General features: G+C 40.9%; 1 protein-coding gene across 2 annotated transcripts in view; it reads left to right on the top strand.

The window, feature by feature from the left end:
* The window catches only part of PLPP4 (phospholipid phosphatase 4), a 99652-nt gene that overhangs the window by 37273 nt on the left and 46463 nt on the right, over window positions 1–15916 (top strand). For both annotated transcript variants that reach the window (XM_038408175.2, XM_043519100.1), the window contains exons 2-5: window positions 1028–1136; window positions 8256–8346; window positions 11502–11565; window positions 13044–13168. In XM_038408175.2, the coding sequence (XP_038264103.1) occupies window positions 1028–1136; window positions 8256–8346; window positions 11502–11565; window positions 13044–13168 (389 nt within the window). The remainder of the gene's footprint in view (window positions 1–1027; window positions 1137–8255; window positions 8347–11501; window positions 11566–13043; window positions 13169–15916) is intronic.

The raw sequence follows: 15916 nt of genomic DNA, 5'->3' as shown, positions 1-15916 counted from the left end.
ACTTCAGTTAGAGTTAAGAGTTTAAGCACTTTTGTACATCCCACTAGGCACGTAAATACTTTTATAAATGTGACCCTACATTATTTTTGACTATCCTATTTCCTTCCAAATCCTGCTTTTTCTAGTTGGTGCACATCCCCACCTCCACCTGCATTCCACAATTGTAAGATAAACATCCTTTCTTCCTCTTGAATTTTTCCATCTTTCTAGCATCTCAATTTTGCCTTTAGATGGACTGGTCAGAGGACATGGAGGAATGATTTTAGACTGACATATTTTCAAGAGCTACAAATAAATCTAGACCTCCAGGTTATCCCCAAAGTTCCGGAAGACATTTCTACCCAATTAAAGTATTCAGACTCTAAAAGACAACCAATCAAAGTTATCTGAACAAGAGAGGAGGGACTTACTTGACTTGATTTCAGTAATAGCTCTTTCCATCTTCAAAGGCTGGACACTGTTACTTGCCCATATTCCAAATCTAAAGAGCTCGCCAACTAGGTCTTTTTAGGGGACAAGTGTCTTTTGGAAAAGATGTTTTGTAAAAATTATCCTGTTCTTTCTGTCAATGGGAGAAATTCTCTTCATTGTATCTTTCTATCTGCCTAATGACCATAGGACTACTAGTTTTTGAACCTCAAACTTTGTATCCCAAGACTTGAAATTTGGATGCTATGACTTATCAATTAGTGTTTTTCTTTTTTTGTACATGGCACCTTCTTCCCATGGTATCCTGTTCTAATGTTGTACCTTGAGTAGAAAATAATGGTAATTTATCCCCTTGAGTGCACTTTAAGATACTCTTTAAAAAGGTGCAATTCATGCAATTTTCAGAACCATTTTGCTGAGTGTATATGTATGAAGGTTATATAACTATAACACAGTTGTGTAGGGTGGCAATATGTATGGATGATTAATGGCTGTAGTGTCCTAATTGTTTTTTTTTGGGGGGGGGTCTGCAAGGCTATTATTTCAATATCCATCATCTTTTTGAACTGGAAAAAATATCTTTTATTGTTATGTTTAGTTTTACAGAGTTTTTGGATCCATTCCAGAGAGTTATCCAGCCAGAAGAAATCTGGCTTTATAAAAATCCTTTGGTACAATCAGACAACATACCTACACGCCTCATGTTTGTAAGTACCAGAGATTTAATGGATCATTTGACAGCTATATGAACTGTAAACTAAACACACTTTCATTTGATAACAGGAAAACTTGTGTAAATATAGGCTATTCCTTGGGTTCTGATTATGATAAGATTCAAAATCATGTAAGCCTGAACGTATTCATAATATGAGAAATATTTCAGAGCATGCTTAGAAAAAAACGCAACAAAAAGTGCAGGAGGAGCGGGAGTACCATATTCTGAATTCTATATTGATGGTGCCGTTTCAGATTTAAGCAACAGTTCACTAATGGATGTGAGGAATGATGGAAAGACTCCTAAATTAGGTGTCTGGGCACTTTTGAAAATCCCTCTAGGCATCTATCTGCATCCCTAAGCACCTAACTTCCTTTCTTAGTGCCCTGTGGCACCTTTGAAAATTTTACTCCAAATCTCTACATTGTGATTTGCTCACGTTCACAGCCCCTTTGTGTTGGTTTTCTGTGAACAGTCAAGGGGTCAATGGGAGATGAGGGTGCCCAGTATATCACAGAATCAGGCTTTAAAGAATCCTAGCACTAACCAGACATGACAGTGTTATTGTTCACCCTGTCACACACAGCAGAGTTCATATGCACATGCAGGAATGGTTTTAAGCTAGTGGGAGCAATTTATATCAAGGTACCTTTACAATACTAGCTTTCAGCACTTATTGTGGAGAGATACTGCACTTATTTAAATAAGTCCCTGGCACTGAGTACCCTCCTCCTCATCATACCAGTTACCTCCACATACAGAGCATATATTTTTAGAAGTTAGTGGATATAATTCTACGGGTGGATTAATTCCTATAGTATCTCCACCAGCTTGAGTGGAATTACTTCAGGGAAATCCTGGTTCCCTTGAAGTCAAAAGGAGTTTGCCACTGACTTCAGTGGGGCCAGGGTTTCCCTGTGAGTCTTTTGTCTTTAAGGTCAGTGGCTTTAATTCAGAGGAAAGGCAAAACAAATGATGTAGTTTGATGATTTTTGTCTTTGGACAAGACAGTAAATCCAAAATTAATAAATATTTTTAGTTATATAGCTGATAAATAGAGCATGCTTCTTATTTACGAGACCATAATCCTATTCTGACCAAACAAAGTCAAAAGCTGAAGGCCAAGATGTTTAATCGCCCAGGATACAGTTATTACTTAGTTAGGAGGAAGCCTCATTAAGTATTTCCCCATCACAATAGGGTGAAAAAGTTAAATGAAAAGCAGACATTTTGAACAGTGTAAAAAGATAGAGGCAGATGGAGCCAGGAGCCTAATTCTCACACAGAGTGGTATCTTGCTTCATGAGCAGTCCCATTGAAATCAGTGAAGTAAGGTACTACTCTTAAGTGTGCAAGGATCAGAGAATCCTGCCCAAAATTTGCTTTGGGCATATAGTTGATGAGTTCTTAGGGCAGTAGTGAATAACTGTGCAGGGGGTTGCAGCAATGTGGAAATCAAAAAAATAAAATGGCCGTGGGAGAAGTAGGAAAGATAATGCATTAGATGTCATAGAGGATATCCAGTGGTTCGTAACTAGCAGGAATGTAAGGGTGGTACATTTGATCCTTATCTTTCCCCTACCCCAAGTGCCAGTTTTTGGCATATTGTAGGGCAGCTGAAAGCGCCAATGCAGCTGTGAGTCAGTAACCATGTGCTCGGATTGGCTTAGACCAGGGGTGGGCAAACTTTTTGGTCAGAGGGTCACATCAGAGTTGCGAAACGGTATGGAGGGCCGGCTAGGGAAGGCTGTGCCTCGGCAAACAGCCTGACCCCCGCCCTCTATGCTCCCCCTCCCACTTCCCGCCCCCTGACTTCCCCCCTCAGAACCCTCAACTCATCCAACCCCCCCTGCTCCTTGTCTCCTGACCGCCCCTTCCTGGGATCCCCTGCCTCTAACTGCCCCCCGGCACCCCACCCCCTATCCAACCCCCCCGCTCCCTGTCCCCTGACTGCCCCGACCCCTATCCACACCCCACCCCCTGACAGGCCCCCCGGGACCCCCAACCCATCCCCACTCCTTGTCCCCTGACCGCCCCCTCCTAGGTCCCCTGTCCCTAACTGCCCCCCCAGGACCCCACCCCCTATCCAACCCCCCGCTCCCTGTCTCCTGACCGTCCCCACCCCTCCAAATCTCCACCCCATCCAACCACTCCCTGTCCCCTGACTGCCCCCCCGGGACCTCCTGCCCCTTATCCAACCCCCGCCCGCTTACCAGGCCACTCAGAGCGGCAGAACAGGCTTATTGGAGGTGGGTGAGTGCAAGCCATGCTGCGTGGTGGCGTGGTTGCGGGGGAGGGGGAGACAGCAGGGGAGGGGCCGGGGGCTAGCCTCCCTGGCCAGGAGCTCAGGGGCCAGGCAGGACGGTCCTGCGTGCCAGATGTGGCCCGCAGGCCATAGTTTGCCCATCTCTGGCTTAGACTATTTCACTCAGTAAAAGGCAGCTCATCTGTGAGTGACTCCTTGAATTAAGAAACTTGGTCTTATTTCTTTAATTAAAACAAAAACAAACACACACACACACACACACATACACACACACACTCACACAAACACACACACACATCTGTTTTTTACTTTCATAATTTAAGGTGCTTCTTGTTACCAGCACCATAAACCAACTTTAAAATGAATGTCCAAACAAAGAATTGTTTAGCATTTGTTACAAAGTCCTACATTTAGAACACTGGGCGGTTTTAAAGTCCAGAGGAAAGTCATGAATAGTCCAGCTCCAGACTCAAGTTAGGCTAAATCTGCATGTTGGCAAAGGGGAAGAACAGGAAGAGACTTCTTCACTGTTCTGTATCTTCAAGAAAAGGCATGCATGGGATATTCACGGCCCACCCTGCAAAGTGTTGAGTATTCGGCTCCCACTGAAGGTTGAGGGAGGGCCCCTCCCAGGAACTGCTCAGCACAGCACCTTGTGGCTTTAGGCATTTACACAGTCCATCACATCTGCTAACTGTTTAATAAGACAAGTGAGTCCTTTACTCAGTACCAGGTGTTTGCTTAGGTGGATTCCACTCTGATTTCGATACTATAGAAAAATATGCCTTCCCCCTTCCCAATCAATGGTTCACAACCTGCAGCCCGTGGGCCCCTTGTGGCCCAATCAGCACACAGCTGCGGCCCATGTGAAATCATCAGGGCCAAACAGGTATCATTGGATGCGGCCCACATAACGAATTGGGGGCCACATATGCAGCCCACAGTGGTAAATAGGTTGAGAACCATGGGATCGTAGCCTGACCAACCCATGTGCATGCTTCGTTGCTTGAGCTCCTGAACCATGGTCCCAGCCCCTAAACATTCCAGCCAGTGGGGCTAAGCTGGTGTGGTGCAGAAGGGGTAGTATTCTGGCATGGGTAAATAGCAGATTACTACGCCCCTGGAGTAAGGGGAGCATATGACTCCTTCCCAACGCTGCTTCCAGGACCGCACTGCTATAATGCCCTTTACACAGGCTCCGAGAGTGAGCATACAATCTAGCCCTAAATCATTAAAGTATGCTGTCAAGCAATAAAACAGCATGGAAGTGAAAATCAGTATTTTTCACCATACAAATTAAATCTTGTGTGCCAGTGGATTTTATTGAAGTAATCAGAGACAACAACAAGTGCTTTTCTGGGGGATTTGTGCAACTTCCATTTATCTTTAGGCTGCCAAGATGAATAATGAATGTGCTAGACTTTTACTGGTGTCTCACCCATCAAAGCAATATTAGAAGATTTCACTGAATCATGAGGGGAATATTATTATCTAGACCCTTGTGACATATATTATAGATGTGAGCCCTGCACGGTTCTATTATGGAAGCAAAAGGCAGTCTCTTGTAGGTCAGGTTTAGGTTATACATATATTGCACTGATGAGTAAATTGACCTCCTAACATAAAAATGGCCATACTGAGGCAGACCAGTGATTCATCGAGCCTATTATCCAGTCTTCCAATAATGGCTGGTGCCAGATGCTTGAGAAGGAATGAACAGAACAGGGCAATTATCAAATGATCCGTACCCTGATATCAGTCCTAGCTTATGGCAGTCAGAGGTTTCAGGACACCCAGAGCATGGGGTTATCAATTGATGTTTTCAAATGAGCAATAACAGCCAACACAATGAGTTGCAAATGTGAACAGTTCTGAATCTCCATCACAAATCCATCAGTTTGTTAAAAATATATGAAAACCTGTAGTGTTACCAGAAGGATTGTGCAACATTTTGGATTTAGTTTCTGCTTTACTTCTATCCTTTGTTGATATCTTCTGTTGCTCCTGCCCGTTCAAAAGATTTCTAACTCCCCTGTTTCATCTGTATAAGCTATAAGTCTGTCAGCGAGGCTACAGTTTGACATGTTCTTCAATAATGGAAGACAGATTTGGTTTTTTTGTGTGTTGGGAATCCTTCTTTTTAAAAATAATAATAAGTCTAGATTTTACACTAACCATTTTTTTCACTGTCTGTGATAATAGGGTTTAATTTCTGTTTTCAGAGAAGATTGAGATATTTGCATTCCTATGGTAAAAGAAATAAAGTCCATTCTTAGCACTGTATTCTGCCACCAGTCCACACAGGAGATTCAACTGAAACGAAAGATGTTCTGCACAAAAATTTATGGCATGCTTAATAAAATGTAAACATAGGGAGCCATCTCCTGCCATCAATTTCACCCTTATTATTCACTCAAGTCAATGGGGTTGCACGGATGTAAGAGAGAGTGGAATCTGGACCAGGATAGATTATAACAGCAATAAACACTTTGCACTTTTATAGAGCTCACTACGTCTGATGATTTAAAAGAGCTTAATATTGGCTCTGAGCATGGGGTATTATTTCCATTTTTCAAAAGGGTGAACTAGGACACAGAGTCCTCTTTGTCCTAGTTCCCCAAATCTCCATCAGTTTCTCCATCTTTTATTTAAATGGGAGTACTCAAGGAGTAAGATACTACTCAATGTAAACAAAGGTAGCACAGTCTGGCCCAGGTTAAATGGCTTGCCCAAGCTAGCATGGCAGACAAATCAGTATCATAATGTACAGTTTAATTTTCAGGTTCTCTACAACATCCCAGGCAGCTTATTTTCACTTTTCTCTGCTATACAATATAATTAACTCCCTGCAGTAGCAGAGCTGGATGAGCAGCATCCCTGCTGAAGGACACTCCTCACAAGAATCTAAACTGCGTCTTTACAATCAAGCATTTATTGTAACGTGATCCATCAGCCAAAGGCCAAATTCTTCCTTTAATGGGAGTGTCATTAAGATCCACAGGAGTCATGCACATGCATCCAAGGTAGAGTTTGACTGCAAGTTCCTTTGCCAGACAAGAATGGCACACAATATGCTATTGCTGTACCTTGCTTCCCTAGAGTTTAGCTGTAGATCTTCGGGAGCTGTCTTCCCCCGCCCCACGCGCCCCCCGCAATTTTTGACCAAGATCAAGCAACCTGCCATTGGCTCCACTCCAGTACACTTGTTCTGTACATGAAAGAATCATAAGGCTCAGGTCCCCTAATGCTCCAGAAAAGTCAGCTCAGTGCACTTTTGCAGATTTGGGGAAAATATTAAGAAAAGATTTAAGCATCCCCAAGCTCTGGAAAAGCTTGTGCTGGATTCTTCTACCCTTATTCACACTGAATAGTATCTTACTCCACAAGTGGTCCTTTTGAAGTGAATGGATTTTCTTAAGAAGAAAAAACACTATTCAACCCAAGAAAATTGAGGTCTGAATATGAGTGGGGGGTTTTTTAACCTGAGGCGGTAGTAAAGAATGGCAGCCAAATTCCAACACTGATGGATTTTGTGAGATTTGTGATAAGTATGATGGGATATGTGACGGACTATGTGTTTCACAGCAGTGAGCCATGCATTTCCAAGTAGTTAATCCCTAGACCAGTGGTTCCCAGACTTGTTCCATCACCTGTGCAGGGAAAGCCTCTGGCGGGCCGGGCCAGTTTGTTTACGTGCCGCGTCCGCAGGTTCGGCCAATCACAGCTCCCATTGGCCTGGAGCAGCAAACCACGGCCACTGGGAGCCACGATTGCCGCGTCCGCAGGTTCGGCCAGGTAAACAAATCAGCTCGGCCTGCCATGGGCTTTCCCCGCACAAGTGGCGGAACAAGTTTGGGAACCACTGCCCTAGACTGTAAAGTGACCTATAATCCTGTTGTTTATGGAAACCAGGAAAAGGACATTTTTAGATATATGAAGCAAGTTAGCACAGTGAGTTCAGTTAGAAGTATTTTTCTGTTAGGAATCAGTACAGAGGAAAATATTGGATCAGCAAAATAGTAAGTAGGCCGCTTGCTTTTGTGCACCGCCAGTTACAAATGCTAAATAGTTCATTCTTTTCAAACTACGGTACAGTATATTTATGGTGAGTTGTTCACCAAGGATTTTAACTGTAACCAGCCTGCATGAAATACAGCACAAATAATGCACCTGTCTGACATGCTTTGTCACATTGAGCAGTAGCTTTCTTCGTGAATACCCGCACTGATGAAATTGGGTTCAATGAGATTACCAACATACTGAGATTCTTCTTAATACAAGGGTGGCAGAATCAGGTCCAATACTATTTTCTAGTATCTAATTTGCAAACTATGGTCCGGACCCTTAAGCACATGAGCAACTTTACTCAATAAATAAAGTTACCTATTTGCTTCTTTGTTTGCAGGCTCAGGGTCTACAACCTGACATGTTTTACTCTATTAAACATTACATTGTTATGTGTGATATATGTGTTTCTTAATAGATCAGAAAGGTGAAGAACTTGCTTATCCACTTCTAGAAAACAAACGTAAAGAGATATAGTTGTTGGAATACTGAGTCATGATCTTTATGCACTGTTCTTTTTCATTTGCAAAACTGACACTTTAAATGTAGCTCCAAATAATTACAAATCAATTATAACCCATAATTAGGTTACAATTTTTAAGTATATTCATTGCCCTCTAGTTACAGGTATAAATCGTCCCACTTTGCTCAAGGTCAGGAGTTCAATAAAGATAATTCAGCTATCCGGTCTAAACGGTGCTAACTGGATGCTAATTATTAATCCGTGGGGATGACAGGAAGTTGATACTCTCACATGTGATTATTTGTTATCTCTCCCAGGCAATTTCATTCCTCACACCACTGGCTGTCATTTTTGTGGTGAAAATAATCCGGCGGACAGACAAGACTGAAATTAAAGAAGCCTTCTTAGGTAAAGTAGATTGATTTTTAAGATGGCAAGGGCATAAGAGTTCCTACCGATGATTGTTCTAATTAGTATTCCAAGCCCTGAAAATGTGGGTGAAATGCTGGTTCCATTGAAGTCAAGAAAATCTTAAAAAAATCTCTCTCTTTTACATACTTTTCTAAACCTATGAGTTCCATGCCTTGTTTCTACATTCTACTGATCAAATCAGATTGTGGTCCTTGCTGGGTAAGGTAATGAAACTCAGCTGAGATCTTTATAATGTTGATTGGCTAGAATCTGTGGCAGTCACTCCTTTATTCTCTATGCCACAGTGGATTTCTGTTTATTTCCAAGTGCAATTTAAGGCAGTGGTGTTAATTTTTAAAGCTCTTTGTGGTCTGGGTCCTTATTGACTACAATAAGGGACCTTCAAATTGTCTCTGAACACTTCACCCCTACAAAAGTCTGAGATCAGCCAAAGAACTTTTGCCAATAGATTATGGTTTCAAACATTTGGAGCTCAGTGGAAGGGTATTTGTAGTGAAGAGTCCAAGACTGGAATTTTTTGCCCTTTTGCTGGTGAAGCGGAGCTTGAGTTTGTTGATTTTCAGATCATGGGCTAAGACCCATATATTTGCCCCAACTTTTGCCTGTGCTAGACTGGATGTAGAGGGTATTAGTGCTAAAATCAGTTTTTGGAAGAGTGGAATTCTCTTGGAGCTTGTTTACCTATTCTGGTGTTATATCAGGTGGAGAAAAGATTTTAGAGATTGGTTTTTGATGCTGCCAGTACTAGGCAGTTTGTTGTTAAATGTATCATGAGCGGTGTTTTATTGATGAAAATGTATTTAGTAGGCAGGGGGAACATGCATTTATATATATAAAAATATATAGTAGTGGTGCTGGTTTTCATTCTGTCTCTCTCATTTCATAGAATCATAGAATCATAGAATCATAGAATATCAGGGTTGGAAGGGACCCCAGAAGGTCATCTAGTGCAACCCCCTGCTCAAAGCAGGACCAAGTCCCAGTTAAATCATCCTAGCCAGGGCTTTGTCAAGCCTGACCTTAAAAACCTCTAAGGAAGGAGATTCTACCACCTCCCTAGGTAACGCATTCCAGTGTTTCACCACCCTCTTAGTGAAAAAGTTTTTCCTAATATCCAATCTAAACCTCCCCCATTGCAACTTGAGACCATTACTCCTCGTTCTGTCATCTGCTACCATTGAGAACAGTCTAGAGCCATCCTCTTTGAAACCCCCTTTCAGGTAGTTGAAAGCAGCTATCAAATCCCCCCTCATTCTTCTCTTCTGCAGACTAAACAATCCCAGCTCCCTCAGCCTCTCCTTTCAAAAGCAAAGGAGCTCTAGATCTCTCTCCATGGTTTGTTCTCCCTCAATGGCTTAGGGATACTTTAGATTGGTATTCTCTATCTTTTTTTTTTCTTTCCCTATTTTGGACTGCCATTACCATTAGCCCTAAAATGCCCAGATAATAAAAAAAATCCTCAAAAAAAGACACCAAATCACACAAGACACCACAATTTTAATGTTTTCCAAAATATCCCAGTGTTCAATATTTGCATAAATTCAAACCTTTTATGGGGGCTGGTCATATTCAAAGAGATAATTCAGGCTCAAAATGGGCATGATCTTCAGCTGGTGTAAATCCACTGACGTTGATGATGCTATGCTGATTTACACCAGATGGGGATCTGGCCCATTGCATTCTGCCCACACAAAAAATAAAAAATAAGAAACTGTTTTTCTATAACTATTATTTTCTTTTGCAACTCTTTGATTCTGCTGGGAAAATGTTTGAAAATTCTGGTTGTGATTCTCCACTGCTTTGCCCCTGGTGTAGCCATTAACATACATGTTAACTGAATGCAGGTCTTAGTTCTCCACCCACTTACACCAATGGTAGCATTTTATAGCCAGATTCCACTCACTTTGCATAGACGTAAATGGCAACACAAGATGGAAGGCTGTGTGAATAATCATACAGTGTAACTCAGGAAATTTCATATATATGTGTCTCACATTTTATTACCATTCTCTTTAAAGGGAACTACAGTGCTGTGATGCTACTGGTCAAAGGTATTTGATCTTATAGAAAATTTCTATTGAGCACATGCAATCATCATAAAAAACTGAGAAAATAAGAGATAGCAAATGACCAGAGATGTTGAAAGTAGAAGGTAGGGGACTGTGTTAAACAATACTGCTGTCCTTGGTATCAATTTGGTCCTTTATTTCTGCCAGCAGCCTTGTAAATGGCTTGAAAAACACCTTTTCCCCCCTTCTCTCTGAAAGACCTAGTATTTGATTTTAAAAAAAGAAAAAAAATAGACAAATCTTATGATGTACAGAGCCATCAGGCAAGGATTTTGTGGATACAGAATGATAAGTGGTAGTGAAGTTCTGGAGTACAACAAGTAAGACATTGATACAACGAGATAATAGCCTGATATCTTCTTCTTCTAGCTTTACTCACATCTATATGGGGTTGGCTTTTGAGTCCTTCCTCTTTATTCCACTCTTTACATAATAGCCTGATATAGGTGTCATAATCAAGTCACATTGCATTGACTGTTCTATGAAAATAAGAGATCTGCCTGATAGGCTTGCCAAGAAGAAATGCAAAGAAATGGTTCTTGTATTATACCATGTAGCTATAACATAGACTGCAGCATTAAAGCAGTTTAAATCCATACAGAAAGGAATATATGAGCCTGATGAAGTCAATGAAAAGGCTTCTGTGGGAGTTAGATCAGGCCCTTTGTGAACCCTGGTGAACTTTTCTTAAATACAGATACAAAGTAGTATATTTTCATACTATAATGGAATTACACTTAATTAAAAAGTTCCTCATTTATTATTAATTGTTATTATTTATTATGTCAGCACTATAGCTGGTTCTTTTTTTTGCAAAATGTATTGTTCCTTTTTTCCCTTTGGCACAACAGAATCAGACCAGGATTATTACCCTGTTCTGCTGTTTACTCTCAGCCAAAATAATAAAAGAAACAATGGGGTTATTAAAATCTTTCAGCTATACTGAAGAATCCAATTTCAAACTGTGAAAAGTTTCAGTTCATAAATCAAATGCTGTAACACTAGAATTTATAACTTGTTACCTAGGTTGTTGTTGTTCTCTTTGTTCATTTTGTTTTTTAGCTGTTTCCTTGGCTCTCGCTCTGAATGGAGTCTGCACAAATACTATTAAATTAATAGTGGGGAGGTAAGTCTTGTCATGTTCTAAGTGATGGCTTAAACTGTCAAATTAAGATTGTCTGTCTATAATCCATTTTAATATAAAGACTAAGCAAGGCTCCAGAGCACACTGGATTAGCAGAGATTCCTATTACCCTGTCCTCACCCCCGAAAAGGATAGTGCATATCGTCATTATGTGACATATGACTGTTGCAGGATTCTTTGTTGTCAACTTTTGGAGTTTGTGTGGCAGGTAGACTAGTTTGAAGATCCAGACAAGCAAGACAAGGTGTAAATTGAAATCTATACATTTTACTGGTGTCACATAAGGGGAACAATCACAGTGTGCGGGGGTTTAGCTGCCAGTTCCCACTAGCACAACTAAATTGAAATCAATTCATGGTTCTGCATTTCAAGTAATACATGCTACTGTCCATGAGATCTTCCATCAGCAGCAGCATCCATCAGGACTACCAAACTCAGGAGTCCATTACCAATGGACTCCTGAAAGGGCTGTCTCATATTGTTTCAGAAGTGCAACATGCAAAGTATTTCTGCTTATATTTTGACACACATCCGGCTCCACCCCAACACTGCTCTGCAGGCACTCATAACACTTAGCACTTTTCACTTTAAAAGTGTTTTACAAACATTACTAACTGATGCTCACAAGAACCCTGGGAGGTGGGTAAGTATCACTAGCTCCATTCTACACATAGGGAAATGGAAGCGGAGAAGTTAATTGACTTGTCCCAGGAGTCAAGCCCAGATCCTCATAGGTATTTAGGTGCCTGACTCCCATTGAAGTGACTGGCAGTTAGGTGCCTAAATACCATTGACAGGTTTCAGAGTAGCAGCCGTGTTAGTCTGTATTCGCAAAAAGAAAAGGAGTACTTGTGGCACCTTAATTTGTTAGTCTCTAAGGTGCCACAAGTACTCCTTTTCTAAATGCCATTGAGGATCTGAACCTCAGCATCTGGGCTGAGATTAGAATTCTGTAGTTCCTTGATCTCTGTTCTTTAGTCTAACCAGTAGGCCATACCTCCCTCTTATAGTAACAGGTAAGGGTGCTACTGAGCAGAGTCAACAAGCCCTGTGCAACCCCGTGGAACATGTGTGGTAATTATTGCTCTATTGGATAGCCTGCTTGATCACTGAGCATGATGAGCAGGTTGACTGAGTTATGGGATATGCAATGAGTAGCTCTGCATATTCCCTTTCAGGATCAGGCCTACATATGTCCATCAGGAATGAGCCTGTCAGAATGCAGAGATGCCACCATCCAACTGCTGGTAGCACACTCTGCTGGAAGTTTTCCTACAGACAGCATGTGTGCAAAAGTTTGGCAGGAAGGAAGGAATAAAGAAACATATCTATTGCTACCACATGCAGAATAAAAAGAAGGAAGTAAACTCTCTCTATGTAATAGTAAATTTAATAATCACTTTGAGGTTCATTTATAACTACAGCTCTTATATTTCAAATGTCCATGGTGTTTTTTGTAGACCTCGTCCCGATTTCTTTTACCGCTGCTTTCCAGATGGAGTAATGAACTCTGAAATGCACTGCACAGGTGATCCAGATCTGGTGTCCGAAGGCAGAAAGAGTTTTCCCAGTATCCACTCTTCCTGTAAGTTCGTTCAAATACCACTCATCTTTGACAATGTTATCCTCATCTATGTGTTAGCATTGCTATTTCTGATGTATCATGCACCTGGTTTTAGCTGGAGGGAACAGTACTTTTGTAGAAAACACCTGGCTTGAACTTTTTGATGTTACCCCTTTTAAACACTTAGGCTCTGATTCTGTGACACTTTCTTATCTTGAGCACTACCTCACTCCACAGGCCATCCCATTCAATTCATCCAGACTATCTGTAGAGTAAGGGACTGCTCAAGGTGAAAGAGGATGACAAAATTGAGAACTGTATGTAAGATTTGTGTCACAGGTTTCCAGCATTATTGGACCCCAGCCTCTGACTGGGGCAGGGGAAGGTGTCTACAAATATTAAATCATGTTTTATATCATTAGTTATATTCAAATGAAATATGCTTGAATTGAGCAGGAGTTGATTAATTTATTTATTGAGTTTTGAAAAAATTGCAAATAATCCATCGTTAGTCCTTTTGTAGCACTACTTCATGAACACAAAGTTGAGTCATTAAGGTGGCTCCGCTGTACAGGTTGACATTTATCCATATCTTTCAGTTTCACAGTGATGTTTCCTTACAGTATTCCATATCCTAGAGTTTTTACTTTTGTTTCAGTGTCATGGGCTGGACTGTGAGGGTTGTAAAAGGGAATAAGACTGCTTCCCCATCCTTACATTCTTGTCTAGTGTCAAAGCACACACAGGGATAAGTAAGAGCTGTGTGCTCATTCCAAGGAGGTAGATGGGGAGTTTTGACTCCACCCTTAATGTGCTAGCACAGATGATTCATCACATAATGGGAAGCAGTAGATCAGCAGCAAATTACTATCTGCTGGAGTATAGCGGGAATTGAGGCACAGTTCTTTCCATTGGCTGCTCCTAGCACAGTGTAGCTTCTCACCAGCCCATCAATAGAGCTTGTGGCAGGCTCACAATCTAGCTCATATATGGTGAGCAGTGCATGTGTATAGTACATGATATGTCACATTCAAGTTACTTGAAGTATTTGCAATACGTCCCCAGATGCTGGTTCCTTACATCTGGTTGCAATCAACCTAGTTCAGCATAGTGAAAATTACACCTATACAGATTTTGATAACTGCATGCTTACTTCAAGTACTGTAAATATACAGAGATGTACTAATAAGGGACCTGTGCTGAGAGCATATTAAAAATATAGCACCATGTCTACATCATAATGTGCAACACTAATGTTATGTGAATTACAGTGTCACTTCCCCATGCTGGAACATATTGCAGTATAAATTGGGGGCTGCAAAGCTTAGGTACTAGAGGACATTCAGTATACTTTTCCCTAGAGGCTAAGAACATCATGGCTTGTAATGTGCTCTGGTCTGTATTATCGCACAGCCCAGGAGCAGACCACTGTTCCCATATCAAGATTCCCTGTCATATAGCAAAGTACATTATTGATGTGCCCCTGGGCCAGAGTGTATGTTTGGGATCAATTTTTTTAAAAACTAGATTGGATTTATAATCACTGAGTTGTAAATTGACTTAATGCAACATCAGTAGGGGTACAGACCAAAATTCTGAGAACACCTTTTTCCTTCACTGGTTAACAAAACTTTTTTATACAGTCTAGATTATTATATTTCTAACCACAAAACTTTATTATACAGTTTAGATTATTATATTTCTAACCACAAAACCTTTTATTACAAAGTGATACGACTGAGAGGATATTATATACACAGCAATTTGTATCTGTTGGTAATCCTGTGCTAAAGTGCAGCAGTTCAGAAACTGCTACAAATCCTTAGTTGTTTCCAATTTGATGCCATTATATGGCAATGTTGTATGCTCTGAAGACTCAGAAAGCAGTTTATAATAAATATTTTATTTCCACACAGGAAAAAGAAACTATTCTAAGAATACATTTTGACATCGGTACCCACCAAACTTTCTACATAGCCAGGGGTATCCAGATTATAGGATTAACAAGAGTTTACAAAATTAAATTTAAAAAAATCATAATAATTGTAAATTAATTTCCTTGCTGCCACTTCATCCTTAATTTACTCCATGGGGCGTAAGTGTGGCAAGCAGCAAACATCATGTAAAATGCAGCATCACATCATGTTCTTGGTGCGATTTAAGCACTGGGACTGGTTACTTAGTAAGATTGTGGAATCCCCATCACTGGAGGGTTTTGAGAACAAGACAAACAAATGTTAGGGATGGTCATGTATATTTAAGACTGCCTCAGTGCAGGAGGAAGGATTAGATTAACTCTTTAGGTCCCTTCCAGCTCTACATTTCTATGATTCTATGAGTTGTTCTCCTTAGAGCTGTTACTATAGCTATACATTTCCTGGCTTTCTTCTGTGTAACATGGTGAACTCCCCACACAACTCCTAACAAAAACCACACACTCATCCTAGAGTCAAAATGCTAACCCTGTGTTTTGGTGTTATTAATATAAAGTTATTTCCAAAATTACCAAAGAGACAAGCCTAAGACTTCTCCCTAGGCTTGGCTGTGTTCCTTCCCTTGGGATTTCTCTTGTCTTAGACCCTAGCTCTCTCGGTCAGAAGACTACTTCCACTTCCCTTTCTGTAGAGCATGGAATCTAATCAGCCACACCAACCCAATGAGTTACTAGTAATTAACCAGCAGCTCCTTGCCTGGACCTAAAACCTGCCAGCAGGATAGGACAACAGGAGAATCTATCCAACCTGTTACAGATGTGTAAATCTAGCTCTT

The sequence above is a fragment of the Dermochelys coriacea genome, chromosome 7 (assembly GCF_009764565.3).
Source record: "Dermochelys coriacea isolate rDerCor1 chromosome 7, rDerCor1.pri.v4, whole genome shotgun sequence".
NCBI classification, from domain to species: Eukaryota; Metazoa; Chordata; order Testudines; family Dermochelyidae; genus Dermochelys; species Dermochelys coriacea.
Note: the sequence above shows the minus strand (reverse complement) of the source record. Positions and strands in the feature narration are given on the sequence as shown.